Genomic DNA, 23,221 nt, shown 5'->3' with positions numbered 1-23,221 from the left:
AAAACATTCTCTTCTCCATCTTCATGACTTTGCCCAGGCTCTATCTCATGTCCATTTTTTCTGATCTCAGCCTCTTAGAATAAGCTCAAATTCTACATTATATTTGAAGCCTTTGCTGATCCACCTGGCTGCTAATTTTTCCTCTTTCTTAAAACATTCTTGGATGTATTTTGAGTATCTTTTAGATAGCCTTATGTGAGTACACATAGTCTTTGCTAATCAAAGGCAAATTTATTTGTGGAAAGGGTCTGCTTCATTCTTGTCTTTGGACACCTATTGCTTAGCACATTCCCTGACATAGAGTAGGTATTTTATAAATGCTCACTATTTAATGCTTAATGCCCTTCATAATAAAACAGTTTTAACAATGGTTGACACTTCATCTTCCAAACTAGTTTCAAAGTCACTTTCATATCCCTGATCACATTTGATTCTAACAGTCAAGATGGAAAGAAGGGAAGGAGAGAGAAGGAAAAAAAAAAAAAAGAGAGAGAGAGAAGGGGGAAGGGAGGATGGGAGAAAAGTTATTATCATTGCCATTTATAACTGGAGATCTCATAAGACTCAAAGAGATCTAAAAGTCACAAGAAAAAATTATAGAATTAAAAGTGATGTTTCCTAGCTCTAATTCCAGTGCTCTTTCCATGGCATTATGTGATCTTCTAGAAAAGATCACAGATCTAGAATTAGTGAAATTGGGTCAGCAGAGATAACACAGAGTTTTATTATTCTATTCTACAAAATGAGGAGAAAATTTATGGATGTGGACATGCAACATGGTCCACTGATATCTAAGTAAGATTTCTTAGGAAGGAAATTTCTCCCAAACAGATGGAAAGAGTTCTCCAATGTAAACTGTGTGGAAACATATGGACAGAGTTTCAGGAGTAAGGCATGGATGGGTTGCCAGCTGGACCACTGGAGAGAATATGTCAATGCTAAAATTATATATCAAAAAATTGTCATACCACATCATATTCCTTTTCCCCAATTATATTTTGTAATAACAATAATACTCAACAAATACCTACTCACTATTTTCTCAACTTTTATTCCAATAATATCAATTTCATATAATTTCTTTAGAACTTTAGAACACTCAGAATAAAACCAAATATTTTAATGAATCTTAAATTCCCTTTAGGATTTATGATGAATTTTAAATTATTTCCTCTGTGACTATTGGTAGCAATAATAAATGCTAATATGGCTTTCTGCTCCTACCAGGATACTGTAGGACAAACTATGGATGCTCTAGGGATACAAAATAATTTTAAATACAAAAAAGACAAATTTATTGCTATTCTTTTCCATTCTCCCAAAATTAGAAAATTCATTTTCTAAACCAAATATGAACTGTTTTTATTATTCCCCCTAACAACTTTGTTGGGTAAGCACAAACCTAACTAGAATAAATTCCAATAACTGTACCTTTCTCTCCAAATTAAACAAATAATTTTTTTAAATGATCCTAAAGTCCTATCACTTCTATTCCAATAAAGTCCAGGTTTCCTCAGGAATTATTAGCAGATAGAATGGTGATTTCTAAGTGATTGTGTTCATAAATGCTCCAATAAGATTATAGAATTTTAGAATAAGTTAAGACATTTTAGATCATTTAATTCAACCTGCTCATTATACAATGAATCTTGTCCTCAGAACAAGAAAAGTCAAAGATTCATTCCAGTCCATAACACCAAAAATCTAAAATAAAGTGACTTGCCTACATCACAAGATTGGTCAGCAGCAATTATAAGAATAAAAACGTAGCTCTCTTCTAACTCCCTGACTGATGCTTGCCCGACTACACTGTGCTACCTATGGAATAAATCCTCTGTAAGTGGGTCTGTTTTCTGGCTTATTTCTTCATTAGGGGATGCCCTATAATTTTCCCCATTTGATGACATCCTCCTTCATCACTGCCATTAGACTCCTGAATCATTCAACTCACCTTGGTTCTCCTTTGGATTTGCTATCCAAATCCCTGTATTTAATTTGTCCCATTTAAAAGATCAAGTATAAGAAGTAAGGCCATAGGCTAAAACCCCATTATTTTACTCTTAAAAAAAAGATTTGACAAGCAGCCTTGAATAAACAAAAAACTTTTTAAAAAATGTATTGGTTTTATATTGACAAGCTTATTTAAAAATGTTTGGTATTATAAAGCTTTGAAAATTAATTGACTATAAAAGAAATTAAGATCACACTGTACTCATCTCTTGTCATCCTTTTAGAGCCAGACTTCCTAATGAGGGGACTAGCTACCACAAAGGTATTTGTAGATAGATTTCAAGAGATCTGTGAAGTTAGATGAGGAAAAAAATAAAAACTGTACCTACAAAGATTCTTTTGTAATCCTATGTAATTTTATGCAATTAATAATAAATTAAATTATGCAATTTTATGCAATTTTTCTCAGAAACAACCCTGGTAGCCTAAAAATCAGAGGTATCTAAAAACAGAGTGGATCACCTGAAAACTAGTAGGTCTTCCAATCAGTAGAAGTCTCCAAAGCTAAGGAAGGAGTCTTAAGAAGGGATTCTTATTCAAGTACAAGCTGTACCAGATGATTTTTGGTGTCCCACCAAGACCAATTCTGTGGAAATCATGTTCAATAGACAATATTTCATTTCTTCCCTATATATCCTATTGAATTTCTTCATATTTTCATATGAAACATCTCAGCGTGAATCACTAAATGTGATAACCATAATTAGAAAGCCATTTGTGTCACCAAAGTGAAAGACTTAGACTAGAGATTCGGACTGGAAGTCATATTGAGCAAAGCAGTGAAGAAAGTAGCTCCAAAAGTTAAATTCAGTGTCCGTCCTTTTCTCTGGTCTCTCAGAAAGTATTATATTAAATATTGAATATTCAAATACTGAAAAAATTCAATAAATATTGAGTTGATGCAGTTCAACACCTCCATAATTAAAATACGCATTTCCAAATAATAACTGAATGATAACAATATCACAAGTAAAAGTATCTTATATTATCTTGTAGTGGGCATTTTCTTAGACTAAAGAAATGGGAGTAACCCTTTCTAAGTGTCTGAAAGTAAGCATGGAGACTGAGGCAATCCATTCAGGAATTCTGAAACAACTAGTAGAATAATAATGAAGTATTTTCACTGCTCCCAAAATATCACTGGGTAGAAGAAAGAGAAGTTAAAATGTAATGGTGTAGCAGAAGAAACTAAGTCAAAACATGAAAATGTTGTGTTTGTGCTCTTTCTTTGATTCTTACAAACATCTGTCAACAAGATTATACTTCATGAAAATGAACTTCTGGGATATCAAACAATTCTTTTTCATTCATGAATTTAAAGAATAATACTCAAAAGTAATACTTAAGATAGCTTTGGACTTCAGAAAGACTGCTGGCTATTTAAATCATCTAAAATACAGTATAATTTTTGCTTCTATTTTTAAAATCTCTTTACAAACTTTATAATTTTCCAAATGACTCATTCTAAATAAATAATTATCAAGTATTTATTAAACACCTATTGTCCCCTAGGAACTGTGCTAGACTATAGAGATTGAAAAGCAAAAATGAAATAATCTATATCCTTAACAGTGTTTTTAGCTACACATCACCCTTATTTTCAATCAAAACTCATCCTAATAGAAAACCACTATGTGCTTATGTATTTGTATGATGATACCGGGGAAATAATTTTTGAAATAAGGGAAAGGCTGCTACTATATTGGGTAGCTCTAAAGGGAATTTATAAAGGCATAAAACAAAAACACATACGATGAGAAGCTGTGCCTTGGTCTGACACTGCCTATGGTAAGCAGCAATCTCATCTATAAGAATACAAATGAAATAATGAAGTATGCATGAAGCCTTCTTGGGAGAGATGGATAGCAGGGAAGGGGAAAAGAATAAAGCAAACACTACACAGCAGAGGACAAAAGAAAATCTACAACAAAATAAAAAAAATGAGTAGCTTTAAAAACAAGGTATGTTATTTTTATATAGGCTTTCTTGAAATGGAAATTTATTTTTTCATATTTTGAATCCTCTCCTATGTTCTGCTGCATACGTGGCAATTTTTTCTGTTCTTTTTTCTCTTTATCTCTTATTTTCTTTTTTTTTCTTTTTCTATTTTGTTTTTAAGTTTAAATAAGTAATTTTTAAATTTAAAAAAGGAAAAGAAAACAACCACTGATTGATGTCCACAAAAATCAATTAAAATACAGCACAGAGATAATGGTTCTCTCTAATTTTTTCCAGCCTATTAAGGAAACAATATAATTTTGTTCTTTATTTTTTTCTTAGTCTTAGACATAATAGGTATTTTAAATAGTAACTGAATGAATAAATAAGTGAATACCAGGCATTGTGGGATTATATATTGTATTTACTACAAAATAATACCTTAGTAATAGTGTCTTAATGCATAATGTATGATTTTCTAGAGGCCTTCAGCTTCTTACTTCTGTAGGGTTTTAAAAAAAACTCAACTAAAACTAATTCACTGTTTAAAAAAACATGGATGTTACCTCATTATAAGCAACTGAAATAAAATATTTGGGTTTTTGCAAAAATACCTTTTCCCCTGGAGTCACAGAAATTCTCCATATACAGTGAGTATAGGAAGGATAGCCATTTGGAAATCCCGGAGAAGAAAAGTTGCCAGTAGACTCCTGAAGTGTTTCTCCACATGCTGAAAGAAATAAGATGAGGTAAATGAAGACTATTCCATATGTCGCAGGAGGAGAGCAGAAGTGCCTTCTTTCTGTTATTCTGTCAGATTTTTAATTCAATTCAACATCATTATAGACACATTCTTTGGTATTGAGAATTTTAAGAAATAAATAAGAATTTTAAAAAATAAAAATCATTTCCTTTGTAAAATCACTTTCATTTATATTTTATATTTCCAATTACTACAATTTCCATACATAAATGTGCTGAGTAATTGTTAAAGTTCTTCTCTAATTCTAATGCTTCATTTTGGTACACTTGATACAGAGATACCTCTAGGAAGGTCTACTGGGTATGCCAATGGAACCAAATCTGCAACAGTGCTATCAAGAAAGGCTATAAGGTTGCAAATATAGGCTCAGTAATTTATTATTTGTTTTTCAAGAACTAATTTCGGTCAACTCAAAGAAGTGTATCATTTGAATGTTGGCTCCACGAGGATGAAATTTAGGGGCAATTCATGATTTGACAAAAATTCAAAATGGTTCCGAGGCCCAACTGTTACTTTTGTCATTCTACAATGGCAATATCAAAGTGTGAGAAGTGGTTCAATAAAGGCTAAGGCATGGAAGGATTATAATGTGCTTTGGTGGAAAGAATCATCCAAATGAGGGAATCTGGATTCATTGAAGTATCAAAATTTTAATGCTGTACAGGTGAAAACCATAAAGCAGGACTATAGCATTAAAAATTTTATTTTCATAAAGGTTTCGTTCATGAAAACACTTTAAAAAGCATTCCACAAATTGTTCAAATAGGATCAACATTTTTCAAATTTAGTCCATGGATCTATCTACTCTCCTGTACTTATTATTATGCCCGTGGACTATAGGATCAAAGTAATAGCTTCACTTTATACATATGCTGCACTATTCATTAGAAACCAGAGATCTACTATTCAAACCCTGATGAAATCACAAGTATGAATTTTTAAAGAATAAATTTACTATGTATTTTCACATCAATTATTTTATTTGTATTAACAACTTTGTGAAAAAGTATTATTCATCCATTTATACTCTCTCCCCTCCTCAGCCCAATTAATCTCTTTCCCTGTGATTAAAGAAACTATTTGGAGGATAAAGAATATATACTACCTGACAGAACTTTGTCATCACTGACTTCAGTAACTGACAATGTGCACTCAACAGTTAAGACCAAGGAAGTATTTAATTGTTCCAGCTGAACTGAGAGTCAGAAGTATTCTTCTCTGTAGACTTTAATCATCCCTATTTGCCAAGCTGCACTACCCTATTTTTCCTTGAGTGGAAAACTAACTCCGGGACCTTGGGCTCTCCCATTAACACATGCACTGGCTCAGTGTTCTCAGTTACTACATAGTTATGTCACCCTGTGGTCACACTCCATTATATTAATAATGAGATATGTCAGTCTCAAAAAGCTGGTGAAATTTTAGGCACAGCATCTTGATGCCTGATGGTTTAATCTACTTTGATCTACCCATTTGTAATATATACTATGCTCATATTTGGAAAATACACAGGCAAGCTATAAAGAAATTGTCTTAAGTAAAAGTAAAAAACACGGTCTGATGCAAGAGCTGTATAATGTGTATTCAACCAATCAGTGAATGGTAGTCACTGATAGATAGTCACTGTAGTCACTGGTAGATAGTCAGACTACCTTTACTGTGATAGCCAAGTGTGTGATATGGCAACCACAGCATCCTTCAAAACTCTGTCCTTTTAGTCACTGGGCAATCTGCCAACCCCATCCCTTCTTATCCTGGCAGTTGCCCCCTCAGGGCAACAATAACTAAAATTATCCCTTAGTCAAATCAGCTATGCAGATATCATTAGGAACATTCTGCCCCAAATCCCTAAACACCCCCTGACTACAAAAGGTATCTCATAATGGCAGGCTTTCTACTATAGGGAAGTGACTGTGATTAAGATTTTACTTTCTTTCTTTTCATTTTGGATTGGAATGCATGAGTTATACACAGTGAATAGACATATCTAGATAATGATCAAAATCTCAGGTAATCATCATATTATCTCCCCTAAAATCTGAATTATTCAGGAAGTCTGTCCCAACCCCTGGAATAACAGTAAATTGTTTTCATTGCTCTCAAAATGTGACCAGGTAGAAGATACAGAAGTTAAAACATAGCTGTCTGTGTGGAGCAGGGGGAGAAAGAAAATAACTGAAAACATAAAAATTTCCTTCTAGTGCTGTCAACAAGATTATATATACATCATGAAAATGCTTTTTCTGGGACATGGTCCCCCTCCTTCAGTGTCTCTCAGTTTTAATGTTTCAGTTTTTACAAATGAGGAAGCTAAGGCTCAGAACAGTTTTTGAAGAGGACAATGACAGGGAGGTGCTGCTATGACATGCAGGTGAATTGCATTTAAGTGAACGAGGGCTGTGCAAGGTTACCTGCCTTACTTTTCTCGCCAGAGCCATCTGGGTACAATGGCAAGATATAGATCAGTATGAATGGAAATGGCCCAGAATGAAATTACTTATCCCTTCTGAACCTCAGTTTCTTCATTTGTAAAATGAAGAATTTGGAATAAATAAACTCTTAAAGCAAAAGTATAATACATAGAGCTTACAACACTCCTAAGTGTGAAGGAACCTGATTAAAATGTATTTAGGGAATGTTTAACTAAATGAATTAAAATACACTTAAATATACATAACACTGATATGTACTTCTCTTAGTCAATGTATGGCCCATAGGGATTCATATATATTAAATTATCATCTGTATCTCCTCTACAACCCCCTTTTTCTTTATTCTTTAAGTTCCTTCTGTGATCCTGATTGACGGATTCCTTGTCAATAGCTGATAAACATCTATTAAGTATATGTTAGACACCATGCTAAGTATCTGGAATAAAAAAAGACAGTTCCTGCTCCTACAAACCAAACAGAGAATCTGGTTGCCAAAGAAAGGGGTCTTTGGGAGTCACTTAATTTTCAGCAAAAGCCCAGTTATGTTTCACTTCATTCCTAACTCTCTGGCTATCTTTCCCTCCCTCATTCTTTCTTCTCCATCACTCTTCCCTCTAGTTCTGGAATCGTAAGACTTAATCAGCTATGCTTCTGTTCTTGCATCACTGTAACTTTCTGGAACAAAGTATCCTTTGCAGGCTAGAGCGCTCCTTTGGATATTGTCTCTCTCATTAGAACACAAAGCTCCCTGATGATAGGGACGTATATTTTTGTATTTGTATCCCTAGTCTTAGTTTGGGACATACTAAGCATTTAGAAGCTTTTTCATCCATTCACTGAAAAGGAATGGGGTAATGAACAATATTTTTAAAGTTCTTGTCAATTATAAAAAGTCTGTGACTTTGTATATAACAACAAATGAACCAAAATTTAATATGTATTTAAGAAAAATATATCAAAATATCACCAAACATGAAATCCCTACTCTTGACACAAATAAGATTCAAAAAATCACAAAACAACTAAGAATATTTTAAGACTCACAAATATAGATACTTCAAAAGTCTGCATATTAAATATTTCTATTTTTCAGAAATTTCCTGTCCATCATATAACTGATTGAGGAATGACTAATAATTCCTTCCTCTCTAAAGCTGTCCAGTTTTTTGTCAGCATTGTGGTTAGAGAACAATGTTTTCCTGTAATTTCAGTAGACTGCATCTCCATGGTTGTCTGGTTTGAGTGATGGATTACTCCAAGACTTTGTAAAAAATCCTCAATACACAAATCCTGACTGACTAGTTTAAGCAAGATGTATGGTCTGAGCATGGCTTAATTGGATTGCTGACCCCTAAACTCTCTTGAGTATCACTTCTTATCATCATCATCAAGTGGGACCTCCACTTGTCACTAAATCATCTTTTTGACCTTCATTGTTGTGTGTTTTTTTTAATTTGCTGATTTTGCAAGTGTTATTTTGAAAAGGAAAATATAAGACTGCTTCCCTGATAATGTAATCAAAGCTGCAATGTTTTCAAATTACATAGCTACAGCTCCCAGCAGGTGAATCCTCCTTGTCTCACCAAAACCTCAATGAATTATAAATGATCTCAAAAATTTTGAGTTACAAAGAAAAAAGGAGGAGATGACATTGAAAATATAAAGAACAGGGGTAAAGGTAGAAATCCTACCTTTATTGTGCCTAATATAATCATAACTGGATGAAAACTATTAACTACATAAAATATTAACTATAACATGGGAAGAAAAAATATTGATTCTGATTAGCAGAACATTTGCAGAATTAGATAGGAGATACTTAAGGTCATATTAACACAATTCTGAGGCTCATCAAATTCCCAAAAAGCCTTTAAAACTCTGAAGATATTTGGTAAATATTAAACAACAGTAATTCCTGGAGAATTGGGAATGGTTAAAGTCTTATTTATGAAAACAATGTGCTTCTAAACAGGAAATATGTCTTCTCTTATGGCCTCTACTTTCAATGCTAAATAACAATTTAGAGATGAGTGTGGATCAGTAAAAACACTCTAGCTATAATTAACAGTAGTCTAAAAATAAACTATGTAATGATCAAGAACTTCCATCAAACTACAGAGAATGGACTGGATTTCCCCAAAGTTGAATTCTTTGAAATTAAGGCAAATTGGTCTCTTGGTCTCAGAAGAAAAAAAGCAATACTGATTAGGAAAAAAAAAAAAAAAAAACTTTAAATAAACTTTGTAGAAACAGTAATTTTTAAAAATGCATTTAAAAAACCTGATTATATTTATTAGTATGCATGTACATAGAAAGTCATGAGTATACATTATATATATATATATATATATATATACACATATTATATATATGCATATAGATAAATTATTCCTAGAAAACTTTTAAATCCCTTGTTCAGGCTGCTGACATCTAATGCTTTTTAAGGCTCCTTTATTAACAAGTACCATGGGAATACAAACTAATTTTAATAAGGAACTAAGAAAAACAATTCTTATGGTAAACTTACTATGACTATATATGTCGACACATGGTAAATATGTTTCCAAAGGCAAAAATCATCACTCCTTGTTTATTTTGTGGGTAATTTAATTCACACATTTTTAATCCTTAGCTAGTTTTCTCTAAATCTTAAAATATTCCCAGGCCACAATGACCATCCCGGCCTTGGAAATACATTAGCCTGATAAAAACAGAATTAGCATGCTAATACTGTTGTAATGATAACTATATGATTCTACCCCAACAGAACAGGTGAAGTAGGAAGATTGACATATGTGGAGTCATAGAACCTTGATTCAAATTGTAACTTTCTCACTTAACAGTTTAAGTATGAACAAGTCACTTAAGCTCTCTAGCCTTCCCTTTCTCAATCATTGAAATGAAGTGGTTGGTGAAAACAATAATATGAAATAAAACAGTGAAAAACTTGAGAAGTTTAATGAATTTACTGACTCGTAATGATTTTATTAGACAGATGAATAGCAGGCTTCTCAGCTCCCGAAAGAGAGGGACAGAATGAGAAATATATTTTCTATATTGTTGTTCTGTAAGAAATGACCAACAGGATGATTTCAGAAAGGCCTGGAGAGACTTACATGAACTGATGCTGAGTGAAACGAGCAGGGCCAAGAGATCATTATATACTTCAACAACAATATTATATGATGACCAATTTTGATGGACCTGGCCATCCTCAGCAATGAGATGAACCAAATCAGTTCCAATGGAGCAGTAATGAACTGAACCAGCTATGCCCAGTGAAAGAACTCTGGGAGATGACTAAAAACCATTACATTGAATTCCCAATCCCTATATTTTTACCCACCTGCATTTTTGATTTTCTTCACAGGCTAATTGTACAATATTTCAGAGTCCGATTCTTTTTGTACAACAAAGTAACAGTTTGGTCATGTATACTTATTGTGTATCTAATTTATATTTTAATATATTTAATATCTACTGGTCATCCTGCCATCTGGGGGAGGGGGAAGAGGGAAGGAGGGGAAAAATTGGAACAAGAGGTTTGTCAATTGTCAATGCTGTAAAGTTATCCATACATATAACCTTTACATAAAAGGCTATTTAAAAAATATATACATTTTCCAGCTCAGCCCATGAATTTATTTGTTTATCTTGAGGACTGTATTTGTAGCAATGGAAGGTTTGGGGGTTAGAAAGGAGGAAATGGGGAAAAAGACAGAGAGAAAGTGACAGAGATAGGGGCAGAAAAAGAGACATAGAGAGATAGAGACAGAAAAAAGGGGACAGAGAGACAGGGAGAGAGATAAAGAGAGGGGAGGAGGCAGAAAGGAAGGGGGAAGGAAGAAAGACAGGGAAAGAAAGGAAGGATGGGAGAAAAAGAAAGATAGAACAGCAGAAAGTGAGAGAGAAAGGAGGAGACAGTCAAGGAAACATTTCCAAAAATACACAGCAGAAAGAAATTAGAAGGAACATCAGAAGGAGTCATAATTTAGAAAATTGATTATATTAAGCAGTTAAGTGACTTTGCTCAACATTTGTTAGAGCCACCTTTTGAACCCTCATTTTCCTGGCTTCAAGACCAGTTTTTAATATGCTCCTTCAAAGATCTATAGGTAGGGAAATCAACATATATGTAAGTAGTTACTAATTTTTACTGTCTTTTTGTAGCAATAAACTTTTTTTTAATATTTTCAAGGGAAAAAAATGAAATCAAATGACATTAGCTTAGATCTTCTCTTTGACACTTTCCAGTTCTAATTCAATGTTTATTAAACAAATAAGTCAATTCTCTGCTTTGGGGGACCATTCATGCTGTGGTCCAACTCCAAAGCAAGGAAAATGGGGAGTTGATAGTTGTTCATTTTTAACAAATGTTTCCTTCACAAGTACTTTCCCCACTCATTTTTTTTCATAAAGTTTCAGAAAGTTAGAAAAAAAATGAAATCTAAGCAAGGGAATTAAGAAGGGAGAATTGGATAAAGATACATGGTGATAAAGAAAAGTTAAAAAGCAGACCCCAGTGCCCTTGTGTGATTATATTCATGAGATTCATAAAATCAATAATTCTGCTATATGATGTAATGTTTCTTTTGCATATTAGAGATTTCCTAAAATAATCTAACATATTAAATACAAACCTAATACAAAGATATTTCTTTGGAACACACAGTTGAAGCAAGAGGGTTTTAGGGAAACATATGGGGAGGTGCCTTCAACTCACTCCACATGTTTAAATATTTTGTCATGGAGAAAAAGAAAAATACATTATTGAATGAATTTTTTGTAATTAAAAACACATAGCATATGATGAAAAGCAAAGACTCAGAGATAATTTTAATAAACAAATCAAAAAATTATTAATGTTGCTCACAAATTTCAAAGGTGCCTTACAATCAGACTTTTTCCCTCCATATTGCCAAGGAGAACTGGATTTCTCCCTACTCATTCCTTCTCTCCAAGACTCCTGAACTAGTCTGCTAGAAAAAATGGGCATTCTTCAAATTAAATAATCTTCATCTCCATAATTGTACATATATATGTGTATATATATATATATATATATATATATATATATATATATACACACACACACACACATGGTAAAGGATTCATTGGTTTCCCAAGGTTGTAAGAAAACTATATTAATGACACATGTATAAGAAAGATTTAAATACAGATTACCTGAAATTCTCAAATACATAGTCTTACCTATATGTTAAATTACAATTTTTCTTCTTTACTAGAAATACTTCTTTATACTGTGGAAATATTCCGCAGAAAAATGTCAATATCCATACTACATTAAATTCCAAATCCACTTTTTAAAATTCCTTCTCTATTATATTTTTTAGTAACAAAGAACACATATAGACTTAATAACAAAGCCTCACACTTCTGGACTCAGTAATAGATGGTTTTATTAGTCAACAATCATTATTTATTAAGTGGTCACTAAGTGCCAAATACTTTATATTTAATGTAAAAGCACAGTCCCTGCCTTCAAGAAGATCATATTCTAATGGAGAAGATAACATGCAAATAACTGCACATACATTATATTATCTTTTGTTGGTCTATATTATTTCAAGAGGCATAGTAATACATATAAACATATATTACATATAAACATATTGCCCATACATATAAATGCATAAACATATATTATATGTTATATATACATATAAATAAATATAACATATATACCAAGAAATTTCATAAGAAAAGGCTTGAGGTAGGTGGAAGGGAAGGAGCAAAGGTCTCCTGTAGAAGATGGAATCTGAAATGTCTTAAAGAAATCCAGAGAAGCAAAGAGTCAAAGGCAAGGAGGGAGTAAATTCTGGGCCTGCAGGACAGCCCTATATAGCAAAGACACAGTCATGAGATTTAAGAGCATCAAGAATACCAGAGTTGCCATATCACTGAATGCACAGAACAGAGTAAACTGAAATAAAACTGCAAAGGAAGGAACCAAGTCATTAGGGCTCAAATACCAGACAGTTCTTGGCAAAGAACAGAGACACTGCTGAAGAGTAATTTGAATGAATTGTCTCATTATTTTCACTTAATTTTTAAGTTCCCCAAAGTGCCCCTGAAATTTCTGACATTCAATTCAATGGGTATAATATTGCAATGTGCAAGTTAATATGTCAGGGATTGAAAACATAAAAATAAATGTAAAAAAGACCTTGACCTCAAGATGCTATCCTAATATAGTATAGAAGTACATATTCACAAGTTTCTATAAAATAAAGTATAAAGAATATATCAGGAAAAATCCTATGAAAACTTTAGGGGGAAAGACCTACATATAAGCTACATAGTCAGAGAAGGGTCATAAGATTGAGGGCTAAAAAGAACATCAAAGGCTAACTAATCCATTCTCCTGCTTTAACAGATAAAACCTAGCAAGGTCAAAGAATTTGCCCATGGTCATATATTGACTTAAGTAGCAGTGATATTATTTTAAATTATCCAAATCCAACATTCTTTCCAAAGTACCATGCTCCCTCCCAAGACTTCATGAAAGATGCCAAACTCAAGGCTTAAATGAAGGGAGAGATTTTTCAAAGATAAAAATAGGATAATGGTATGATGATAAATATTTAATGATTGGCTCTTCAGGAAAAATTGTCTTCATGTTTAATTTGCTTCACTTACATTTTCTCCATCTTTCTCATATACAAATAATCAACAAAGCAATAAATCAAGCCCTGATTTGTAATATTTGCCAATTTCAGAGATATAAATGTTGATACAATTAATTTAACAAGTGATTCTTGAAAGCTTTATCAAAATGGTCTTAGTACATACCTGAAATAGAGTATGAATGAGAAGAGGGGAAGTGGAAAATCCATGCCAAAGATGACTGATAATATCAGAAAAGAGAAAGAGAAAGAAGAGCATGGGAAGAATAGGGAGACTAGGGAAGGCCATTTTGTTTGGAATCTAGAACACAAGAAGCAGAGATAGTGAGTAATACTGACAGAAGATGAGGTTTGAGCCAAAAGTGATGAGCCCTGAATGCCAGGATCAGCAGCTTATTTAGAATACTGATAAGGACTATAATAGACATATTCTTCCCTCTGAAAGGTACCACTTGGTACTATTTTCCCCACCTCTCTTTAAACTTAACACCTTACTTCATATTCCATCTGGAAAATTAAGACCATTATTCAAGAGTCCCAACTCATTTCATGCCTCATCAGTCTTCATTCTCTCCTATTTTTGAGTCTTGAAATAGAGTATAAATAGTCTTTTTGCCTTTTGTCCTTTTTCCCAATACCTCTTCCCAATTTTGTTTGATAAATCACTGTTCAGTTCTTCTCTCAGTATAATCTTCAATTTCTCTGTCTAGCATCTCCTTCCTAACCATCTAAATACATTCCTAGATCTCATCATTCACTTGACCCAATAACATCATTTCCATAATTCTTTTTTTTCTCTGAAAATCTCCTTTTTAAAAATTAGCTATCCTATACCTGGATCCATTTCTTCATCACTTTGTAACTCACTCTGTAACTCTTTGCAATATGACTACTTATCTTTCCATTCAACTGGAACTTCTTTCAAAGATTATCAACAATCCACTAACTACTCTAACTTTCCCATTTTAGAGATACAGAAATAGTTAAATCAAAGAGATACTAAGTGACAAATCCAGGACATGCTCTAACTCCAAAACTAGTATTTTATAGAGTAAATCACATTAAGAAAGCTAAGGGTAGAAGGGATCTCAGGTAAAATGATTTGTACAAAACTAGCAGGTAAACATCACAGTAGTGATAAGAATCTAAATTATCTTATTACAGAATTAGGGATCTTTTCTCTGTACAATGCTATCTTCATTTCACCTCTTTCTTTCTCCTCCCCTTTTTTCTTTATTCCTCTACAAGTGTTGACTGTTAACCATTCCTTCTTTCCTAGACCATTCCTCTTTCACAAAGTTTCAAGACTCTTTCTTCTGAGTTCACTGAATCACTCCAAAACAGCATAATTAAGCAAAAAGATCAAAGAAAGAAAAGTTCTTAAATATAACAAAATAAACATCATAACTCTTTTACTTAGTTACAAAGAACTGTAAACAAATTAAGTACTCATTGAGTGTGGAATGGACAAACAAATTTTGGTATATTAATATAATGTAATATTACTACCCATAATAAATGAGAAATATGAAAGTATCAGAGAAGCATCATAAAAAGATATGAACTAATACAATGTCAGGGATTAAGAAGCAACAGGACAATTTACAAAACAAATAATGAATAGAACCAAAAAAAAAGAAAAAAAACTGAATGCTGTGGAAAAATAATAACCAAAACAAGTTCTTTACAAGAGGTAAGAAAATGTCCTCCTCTCTTTTCATTGTGATGTTGAGGGCCTACAGAAGTGGAATATTGTGCATGCTTTCAAGGATGATGAATTGATTAGTACTGCCAACATATTTTTTTTATTTTTTTGGACTATGTTTTAAGTAATGGCAAATTTGGGAGATATATTTGGAAATGAATATGTAAAACAAAATATATAAATAGAACAAATTTCAAATTTAGAATTAATTTAAATACATCTACGTTCAGTCAACAAAGGACTATCCATAGTTTGTACAATGTTTCCTAGTGGTCTTTCTTAGGCAATGGACACACCAGTGGTATTATCATGCATTCATTGGCAATGACAAAATAATTTTATTTTACAAGGTTTTTATATGAAAAAAAATTATCATTTTTGATGCTTTATTAAGGAAAAGAAAGGGAGAATTGGCTCTGGATTACCATTGGATGTCACACAAAATAGCTAAAATTTAAGATAAAAAATATTAGTAGACTATTTGAGAAATTCATTGGAAATAGAAATCCAAGAAAGGAGGTAGTACCAAAGTCCATGGCTATATATGTTCAATCACAAATCCACAATATGGATGGATAAAGCTAGGTGAACTAGAGAACATTATGAAAAGAGATAAATTTAATCCCAAGATTACATTGGAAAAAAGAGAAAGGTAAAAGAATGGATAGATCAGAAAGTCAGGGTAGATCAGACTATAATCATTTAAGAGGAATTAAAGAAAGAATTACTCAGTTCTTATTTTCCCTTTACTATATCTAGCAGGAAGAATAATATTTGGACTTGAAAATACAAAATAAATAAATGAGAGAAAAATCTTGTTTTTCAATGAGTTTAAATCATTATGTCAAGATAAATTAAATCCAAAATTGCTAAAATGACGCTTGGATGATTCCACATCCATTTCAATAATCTTTGAAAGCTCATGAAAAATAACAGTTACTAGAGAATAAAGAAAATAAATATTAGAAATTTCAAAAAAAGAGAAGCAAACAGACTCTAAACAATGTGCCAGAGAATTTGACTGTTATTCAAAGAATAATCTTAACATAATGTTATGCATACATTAGCAAACACGTTGAAACGCCAAGGTAATCAGAGTCAGTGTGGATTGAATAAGTCATACAAGACCATTTACTTTTTTTGATCAAGTTATTAAACTAATAGATAAAATAAATTGGTGTAAACTTCAATTTGTAAAATGAAAGCAAACTATATATAATTTACTTAGAATTTTAGCAAAAAGATTTGACAAAGTATATTATATTATTTTTGAGGGGAAAATGAAGAGATATAAGATGATTAAGCCTACCATGAGTTCTGTCTGGAACTGGATGAATGATCAAACTCAAAGAGTAATTACTAGCTTAATTGAAAGGAAGGCGGTCTCCTGTGAAGCCTTTCAAGGTTTTGTGCTTGGACCCCAAAAATTAAATATGTTTATAAATTACAAAGATGAAAGGAAAAAATAACTTGATCATTAAATTTAAATATGACACAAAGCTGGAAAGGATAGCTAACATTTCAGATAATTCTTATAGATTAGAACATTAAATAAAATCTAATCAGGATTGAATATAATTAAAATTGGTTTGATTTTTTTTTTAATATTTAGATTTTTTTAGACAAACTTCATAAATATATAATGGAGGAGGTATGGTTAAAAGCAATTTGTCAGATAAAGATTTTAGTAGATTGAACGATCAATATAAACAATAGTGTGATAATAGCAATAAACACGTAAAAATAATTTTAGGTGAAACTAATATATGCAAAATGTACAGTTCTAGGTAGATAATAATCCTGTTACACTTTTATAGTCAGATTTAGTATTATGCTTACTTCTAGGAGACACAATTTAGAAAAGACATTGATTAGGTGCTAGTCATCCAAAAGGAGATCCAATGAATCTGATAAAGTGCTTCAAAATCCTGCCAGATAATAATTAGTTTAAGGAACTGCAAAATGTTAGCTTATAGAAAGGAAGACAGATGAGGGGCATAATAACAGTCAAACTACCTTAAGAATCTTCATGTCAAAGAATTAAATTTGTTCTGCTAACTCTAGGCACTCTGGTTCTCATAGGGCAGAACTTGGAAGAGAAGGTTGAAGTTAGAGGGAAATTAATGCTTGATTTTAAGCACAATTTCCTGACACTCAGTAACATCCAAAAGTTTTATGTACTGTCTCAGGAGGTAATAGGTTTCCTCTTTCAGAAGGTTGTATGTTATAGAACTGTTTCTTTTTTCCATGTTGATTGAACCAGACTAGAAAATCTCTGAGGTCTAGTTTTCAGAGCTCTGTCATTTTGTAATTCTTGCCTCAAGGAGACTGGCAACAAGTATAGTTGTTATATATATTTTTGGTGATTTAAAAAAAAATCCCTTAAGGAAAGGCTAGGAAAGTCTAGAATTATCTTAGGCAATAACACATACATATATGCATACACACATGCATACACATATACACAAAGACTACATAAATATAAAAAAAAAAAAAAAAAACAGTTACACTCCCTGCTTGTTAAAATAGGAATGAAGATTTTTTAAATTCAAAAAGAAACATGGGTGTTCACTTTTGTGGTTTAATAGTTCCAAGTTTAAACGTCTGCCCAAGAGAATGCATAGGATATCTTTTGTGTTCAGCAATAACCAAGTTATTCATGATTAGAGTTTGGAATGCTTTGCCATAAACTAGGTTGTAAAGTTTACCTAGAAATATATCTACCAGGAAATATATTTACAGCAACTTAGTGACATTAAGAATCCCTTTCATTAAATTTTATAGGCAAATATAATAATATTTATCTATGGTTTTAAAAAAGCTATTTTTGCAAGTATCTTTCACTCCCTTATTAAATATTAACACAGCTGCCATTTTCTCTATCTCCTGATTTGAAATATTATCCCGTTTCAATTTCATGAAGATAAGTAAATCATGAAAACTACATTATTGTTATGACATGCATGACATTGGTCTGTTTTCTTTATACTTCAGAGGACTGATATTTCAAATAATCCATTTAAAGTAAGAGATGTGTTCTATTTAAATCAACCATATAAAAATGTACATGTAAGAAAATGGTTGGTTGATGCAAGATTGTCACAGCAAGAAATAAAGAAACTCTCATTGAAATTGTTTCTTGAAATTTCAAATGGATGGCAAAAGCTAATTAATTCAGATCTTACAAGTTCAACTTAATAAGGTTCTCATATAAACTGGACTGAAGTTGATGTTCTGTTAATTTTCTAACTATGCATATAAAAATGTCTGGTGGGCAACTGAAAACTCTAAGGACTGTTCTACCAGAACTATTTACCTACTTAAGAAAACAAACTATTTGCAAATATTTCTAGATTATATATTTAGGTTCAGTCAAACACTGGCTAAATAACTTCAAACAAGTCACAACTGTTCTTCTCCATCTCCTTGCTCCTCCTATTCTTCCCAAGCTCTTTCAAGAATGTGACTTAGCCTGACATAAGCTGTTCATCATAATCTTTCTATTGCCCTTTGGGTGATCTTCAACTTAAATTCTTTGGACATTGTATGTTTCATGACTCATTGCTAAATAACACTAGACTAATACCGGTCTTTTAAATATATATTTAGGCCTCTATTTCAGGAACAATTTAGAACGTTCTAAAAAAATAATCTTCAAATTGTAATTTTCTCAAAAGCATTCCAGATTGTTATCTTCTCACTTAATTCTGGTTCTAGATAGTTTGGCTTTATTTTAATTTCCATTGTCAGCACAACTATCTGTAACTAGCTATTTAGCTATAAGTGTATATGCATATATGTACCTATGTATACTGACAGATTGGTTATCTAACCAAATGCATAATATAATCTAGAAAAAAATGTATGCATTCTTTTTGTTTGTTTGTTTGTTTTTTCTGAGGAATTGGGTCATAGTCTTTTTTAATATTTTCAATGATCTTATTTAAATACTCTGAAATATTCTAGGACTTGATACCATCAATATAATGTTATTTGCAATTAAGGGTTCCCTTGAAGATCTGACAATTTTTAGAGAATTCCTCTATGATTTTTATGTTATGTGTGATGACTCCCTGGACAGCAGTATATATCTCTGTGAAAACAAATCTCCTTATATGCTTTGTTTGGTATGGTATGGTTTGGTATGGTAAGACCAACCATAGAGAGTTAGGCCCAGAGTTGCCTCTCTTGCTATGTCTTTCAAGGAATCTTATATAAATATGATATATGCATAGAAGATATTTTGATGTAATAACTTGTAAGACAACTACCAAGGCTTGGCTTGGCTTTACTAAATCAAAGGCATTTTTGTAGCCAATATGCAATAAAACAAAGGGATGTATTCTGTGTATCTTTCCTATTTATTTGATGGCCATAATTATGCTTTGAGTCATGAGAACTGACCTTTATTCTCTCTTTGCTACCATATATATATATGTGTGTCCAAGTGTCCCTGATTCTATCCCCACAACACCTTTCACATGTAACTTATTCTCTCTATTTAAACAGCTATTCCTCTAATTCAGGCCATTGTTAACCTTTCCTGGACAATTTCAAAATACTCCTAATTGATCTAAGAACTTCATCTGTCCCCTCTTGAATCCATTTCCCACAAAACTGTCAATTGATATTTCTAAAGAACAGGTTTCATTACATCATTTCACATGCTTGAGTGAGAGATTAGAGTGAGCATTTAAAATAATAAAATACATATTCCTCTGCTGCGTAAAGTTTCTCACAATTACACATTAGTCTCTCTTCTCCAATGTAATTATTCCTTTCCACCAGTTTTAGGTTCAAGCAAATACTTGTTTCTCAGAGAGGAAATCCCACCTTTCTTTATGGCTTTGCCATTGGTTGTTCCAGTTGTTCCCCAGGACTAGAATACTTTTTTGCTTTCTTTGCATCTATCTCTTAGGATTCAAAGCCTCAACTCTTCTCCTTATCTAAAATCTACACTTACAGTCCATACTTGCTAAACATTCTCTCTTATGAAATTATTTTGTACTTACTTTACTATATATTTTCATATTTTTATCGATTCTCAAATTGTATCCCTATTACATCCAACCCCAGTCTAATGTCAGCTTTTTGGGGTGCAACTGGATAGTACAGTGGATAGAGCACAAAACTTAGAATAAGGAAACATTAATTCAAACCTTGCCTCAGTCACTAGCTGATCGACCCTGAACAAACCACTTAAAACATCCATTTTCCTCAGTAAAATGAGGGCAATGATAGTATTTGTGTCATGGAGTTGTTGTAAGGAACAAATGAATAAATATATTTAAAAGTGCTTTGCAAATTTTTCGTTCAGTCTTTTTCAGTTGTGTTTGATTTTTTATGAATCCATTTGGGATTTTCTTGGAAAAAGTACTGGAGTTAGTTTCCTTCTCCAGCTCATTTTACAGATGAGGAAACTGAGACAAATGGGCTTAAATGATTTGTCCACCATCACATAGCTAGTGTCTGAGGCCAGGTTTGAACTCAGGAAGAAGAGTCTGCATGACTCCAAGCTTAATACTCCATGAATTGTACCACCTAGTTCTAAAAGTTAGTATATAAATTTTATCTTACTCCTTTTCTCCAACCACTACTATGAAGACAACAACCATTTCATTTCTGTCTATATGTTTAGCATCTAATACAGCGCCTCACATATAAAAGGTGACTTACAAATGATTGTTGAATGAATGAATGAATATTTAATGGATCTATAGATTCACCCAGGAAAGGTGAGATTGGATAAATTAAGAGCCACATCATTGCAGGAAATTTCTCTAGGGATTAAAATCATATTTCCTTCAATAAATTACATTTATATTAATATTGTTTTTCAATTTGTATTTGTAATATTTCAAATGGTTCTCAAACATTCCCCTAAATAAAACATTTAACAGAAATCTATATTTACTTTGATCTTCTCCTAATTCAAGAAAGAATAGCCTAAAAAAGTCTGATTAAACCTTCCTAGCTTCCCAGTTGGAATAGAATGGGAATAAAAATCAGGTAAACAAAAAGAAAGAATTGAAGAAGCTAATTGTAGACAAAAACTGTAGAAATAAAGAAACAGAAAGGAAGGCTTGAAAGCAACTAGATAAAAATAAGAAGAAAATTTTTAAAATTACAAATGAAAAGAAGTAAAGGTAAGAATAAAAATGAAAGAAATAACTTAAGAAAGATTTAAGAAAAATGCAGCATTACTACAAAGAATAATAAGAATGAAATTTAGGAAGACATTATCTCTATTCATTCACAAGTGAATATATATATATATATATATATATATATATATGTGTATGTATATATCCTTTAGGAATAGAGAAAAGATAAACCACTATCTTTTACTTCCTAATGCTCATGTCAATTCTTTCAATTTGTTTTTGTAATATTTCAAGTAATTCCCAAACAGTCCCCAAAATAAAATACGTACCACTTTACTTTGTTCCTAACTCAAGAAAGACTACTCTAAAAAGAAATGTCTCATTAAATCTTCCTAGTTGCCCAATTGGAATATAATGGGAATGAAAATTAAGTGATTAAAAAAGAAAGAATAGGTCCTGTTCAACAACCCAGTAACTAGTATTATGTAATGGCAATTAAAACTATGAATGCAAAATGCAAAAAGAAAGTAAATAGAAAAGTGAATGAGTGAACAGCATTTATTAAATGCTTAATAGGTTTAAAATGTGTCTTAGCAAAACAGAATTAGACTAATAAAATGGAAAATGAAAATGGAAAAAAGAGTAGTAATTGATGCCTTTCAAGTCCAAAACAGAACAACAGAAGAACTTTCAGCACTGAAAATGAGCACAGGATTTCCTTGTTGGTTACAACAACCATTATGTTGCAGCAGCTTAATCCTCTGGAAACCCTGAATGACATCTAGAAGGAATGAAGGAAGGAAGGCAGGGAAGAAGGAAAGAAGGGAAGGAAGGAGGGAAAGAGGGAAGGAAGAGAGGAAAGGAGAGAGAAAAAGGAAGATGTTGGAAGGAAGGAAGGAAGAGGAAGGGAGGGAGAGAGGTAGAGAGGGAAGGAAGGGAGGGAGGAAGGATTTATTAGGTGCTTACTAGGTACCAGGCACTGTGGTAAGTGCTTTATAAATATGATTTCATTTGATCCTCACTACAGCTCTGTACAGTAGGTGCTATTATTACCTCCATTTTACAGTGGATTAAATAAATGTAAGATAGACAGTGTCTTGGGGTCACACACTGGCAAGCAACTAACATTGGATTTGATTTCAGGTTTTCCTGATTTCAGACTCACTTTTTTTTTTATTTTTCTTTTTTACATTTCTGTTCCATAGCAATTTGACTCATTGAAGGAGATTCAATGGAAAGGTTTAAGATTTGTGATGCCTTCACAATTTGATCATAAATATTTGTTGAACTGATTATGGACACATGTTGTCCATTTAAATTGTGAGAAGAAGACTAATGCTTGTTCTTTTTAATTTATTACTGGCTTCATTCTAGATCTGCCCTTTTGGACTCAAGACTTTATTTATCATAAGTCATAAATAACACAACCTATTACTATCAAAGTATAAACGAGATAAGCACATACTTAGAAGATTAAAATGTTGATGCATGTTGCTATGAAAAGAGTAAATGACGTGGGGTCCAGACTACAAGATTATACAAAACAAAGATTGAAGAAAGGAGTAGAAAATAATCTTTCACATACCTGAGTCATCAACTCTTAAAAATTACAGAGAAAAGCA

At 32.3% G+C, this 23,221-nt stretch overlaps 1 protein-coding gene across 1 annotated transcript in view; it reads right to left on the bottom strand.

Moving 5' to 3' along the window:
• Nucleotides 1–23,221, bottom strand: part of TLL1 (tolloid like 1) — a 280,048-nt gene that overhangs the window by 90,284 nt on the left and 166,543 nt on the right. The window contains exon 10 of the mRNA XM_003773091.4: nt 4,563–4,678. Coding sequence (XP_003773139.1) covers nt 4,563–4,678 — 116 coding nt within the window. The remainder of the gene's footprint in view (nt 1–4,562; nt 4,679–23,221) is intronic.

This window comes from Sarcophilus harrisii, chromosome 6 (genome assembly GCF_902635505.1).
Source record: "Sarcophilus harrisii chromosome 6, mSarHar1.11, whole genome shotgun sequence".
Taxonomy (NCBI): domain Eukaryota; kingdom Metazoa; phylum Chordata; class Mammalia; order Dasyuromorphia; family Dasyuridae; genus Sarcophilus; species Sarcophilus harrisii.
This window is presented reverse-complemented; position numbering and strand designations above follow the sequence as displayed.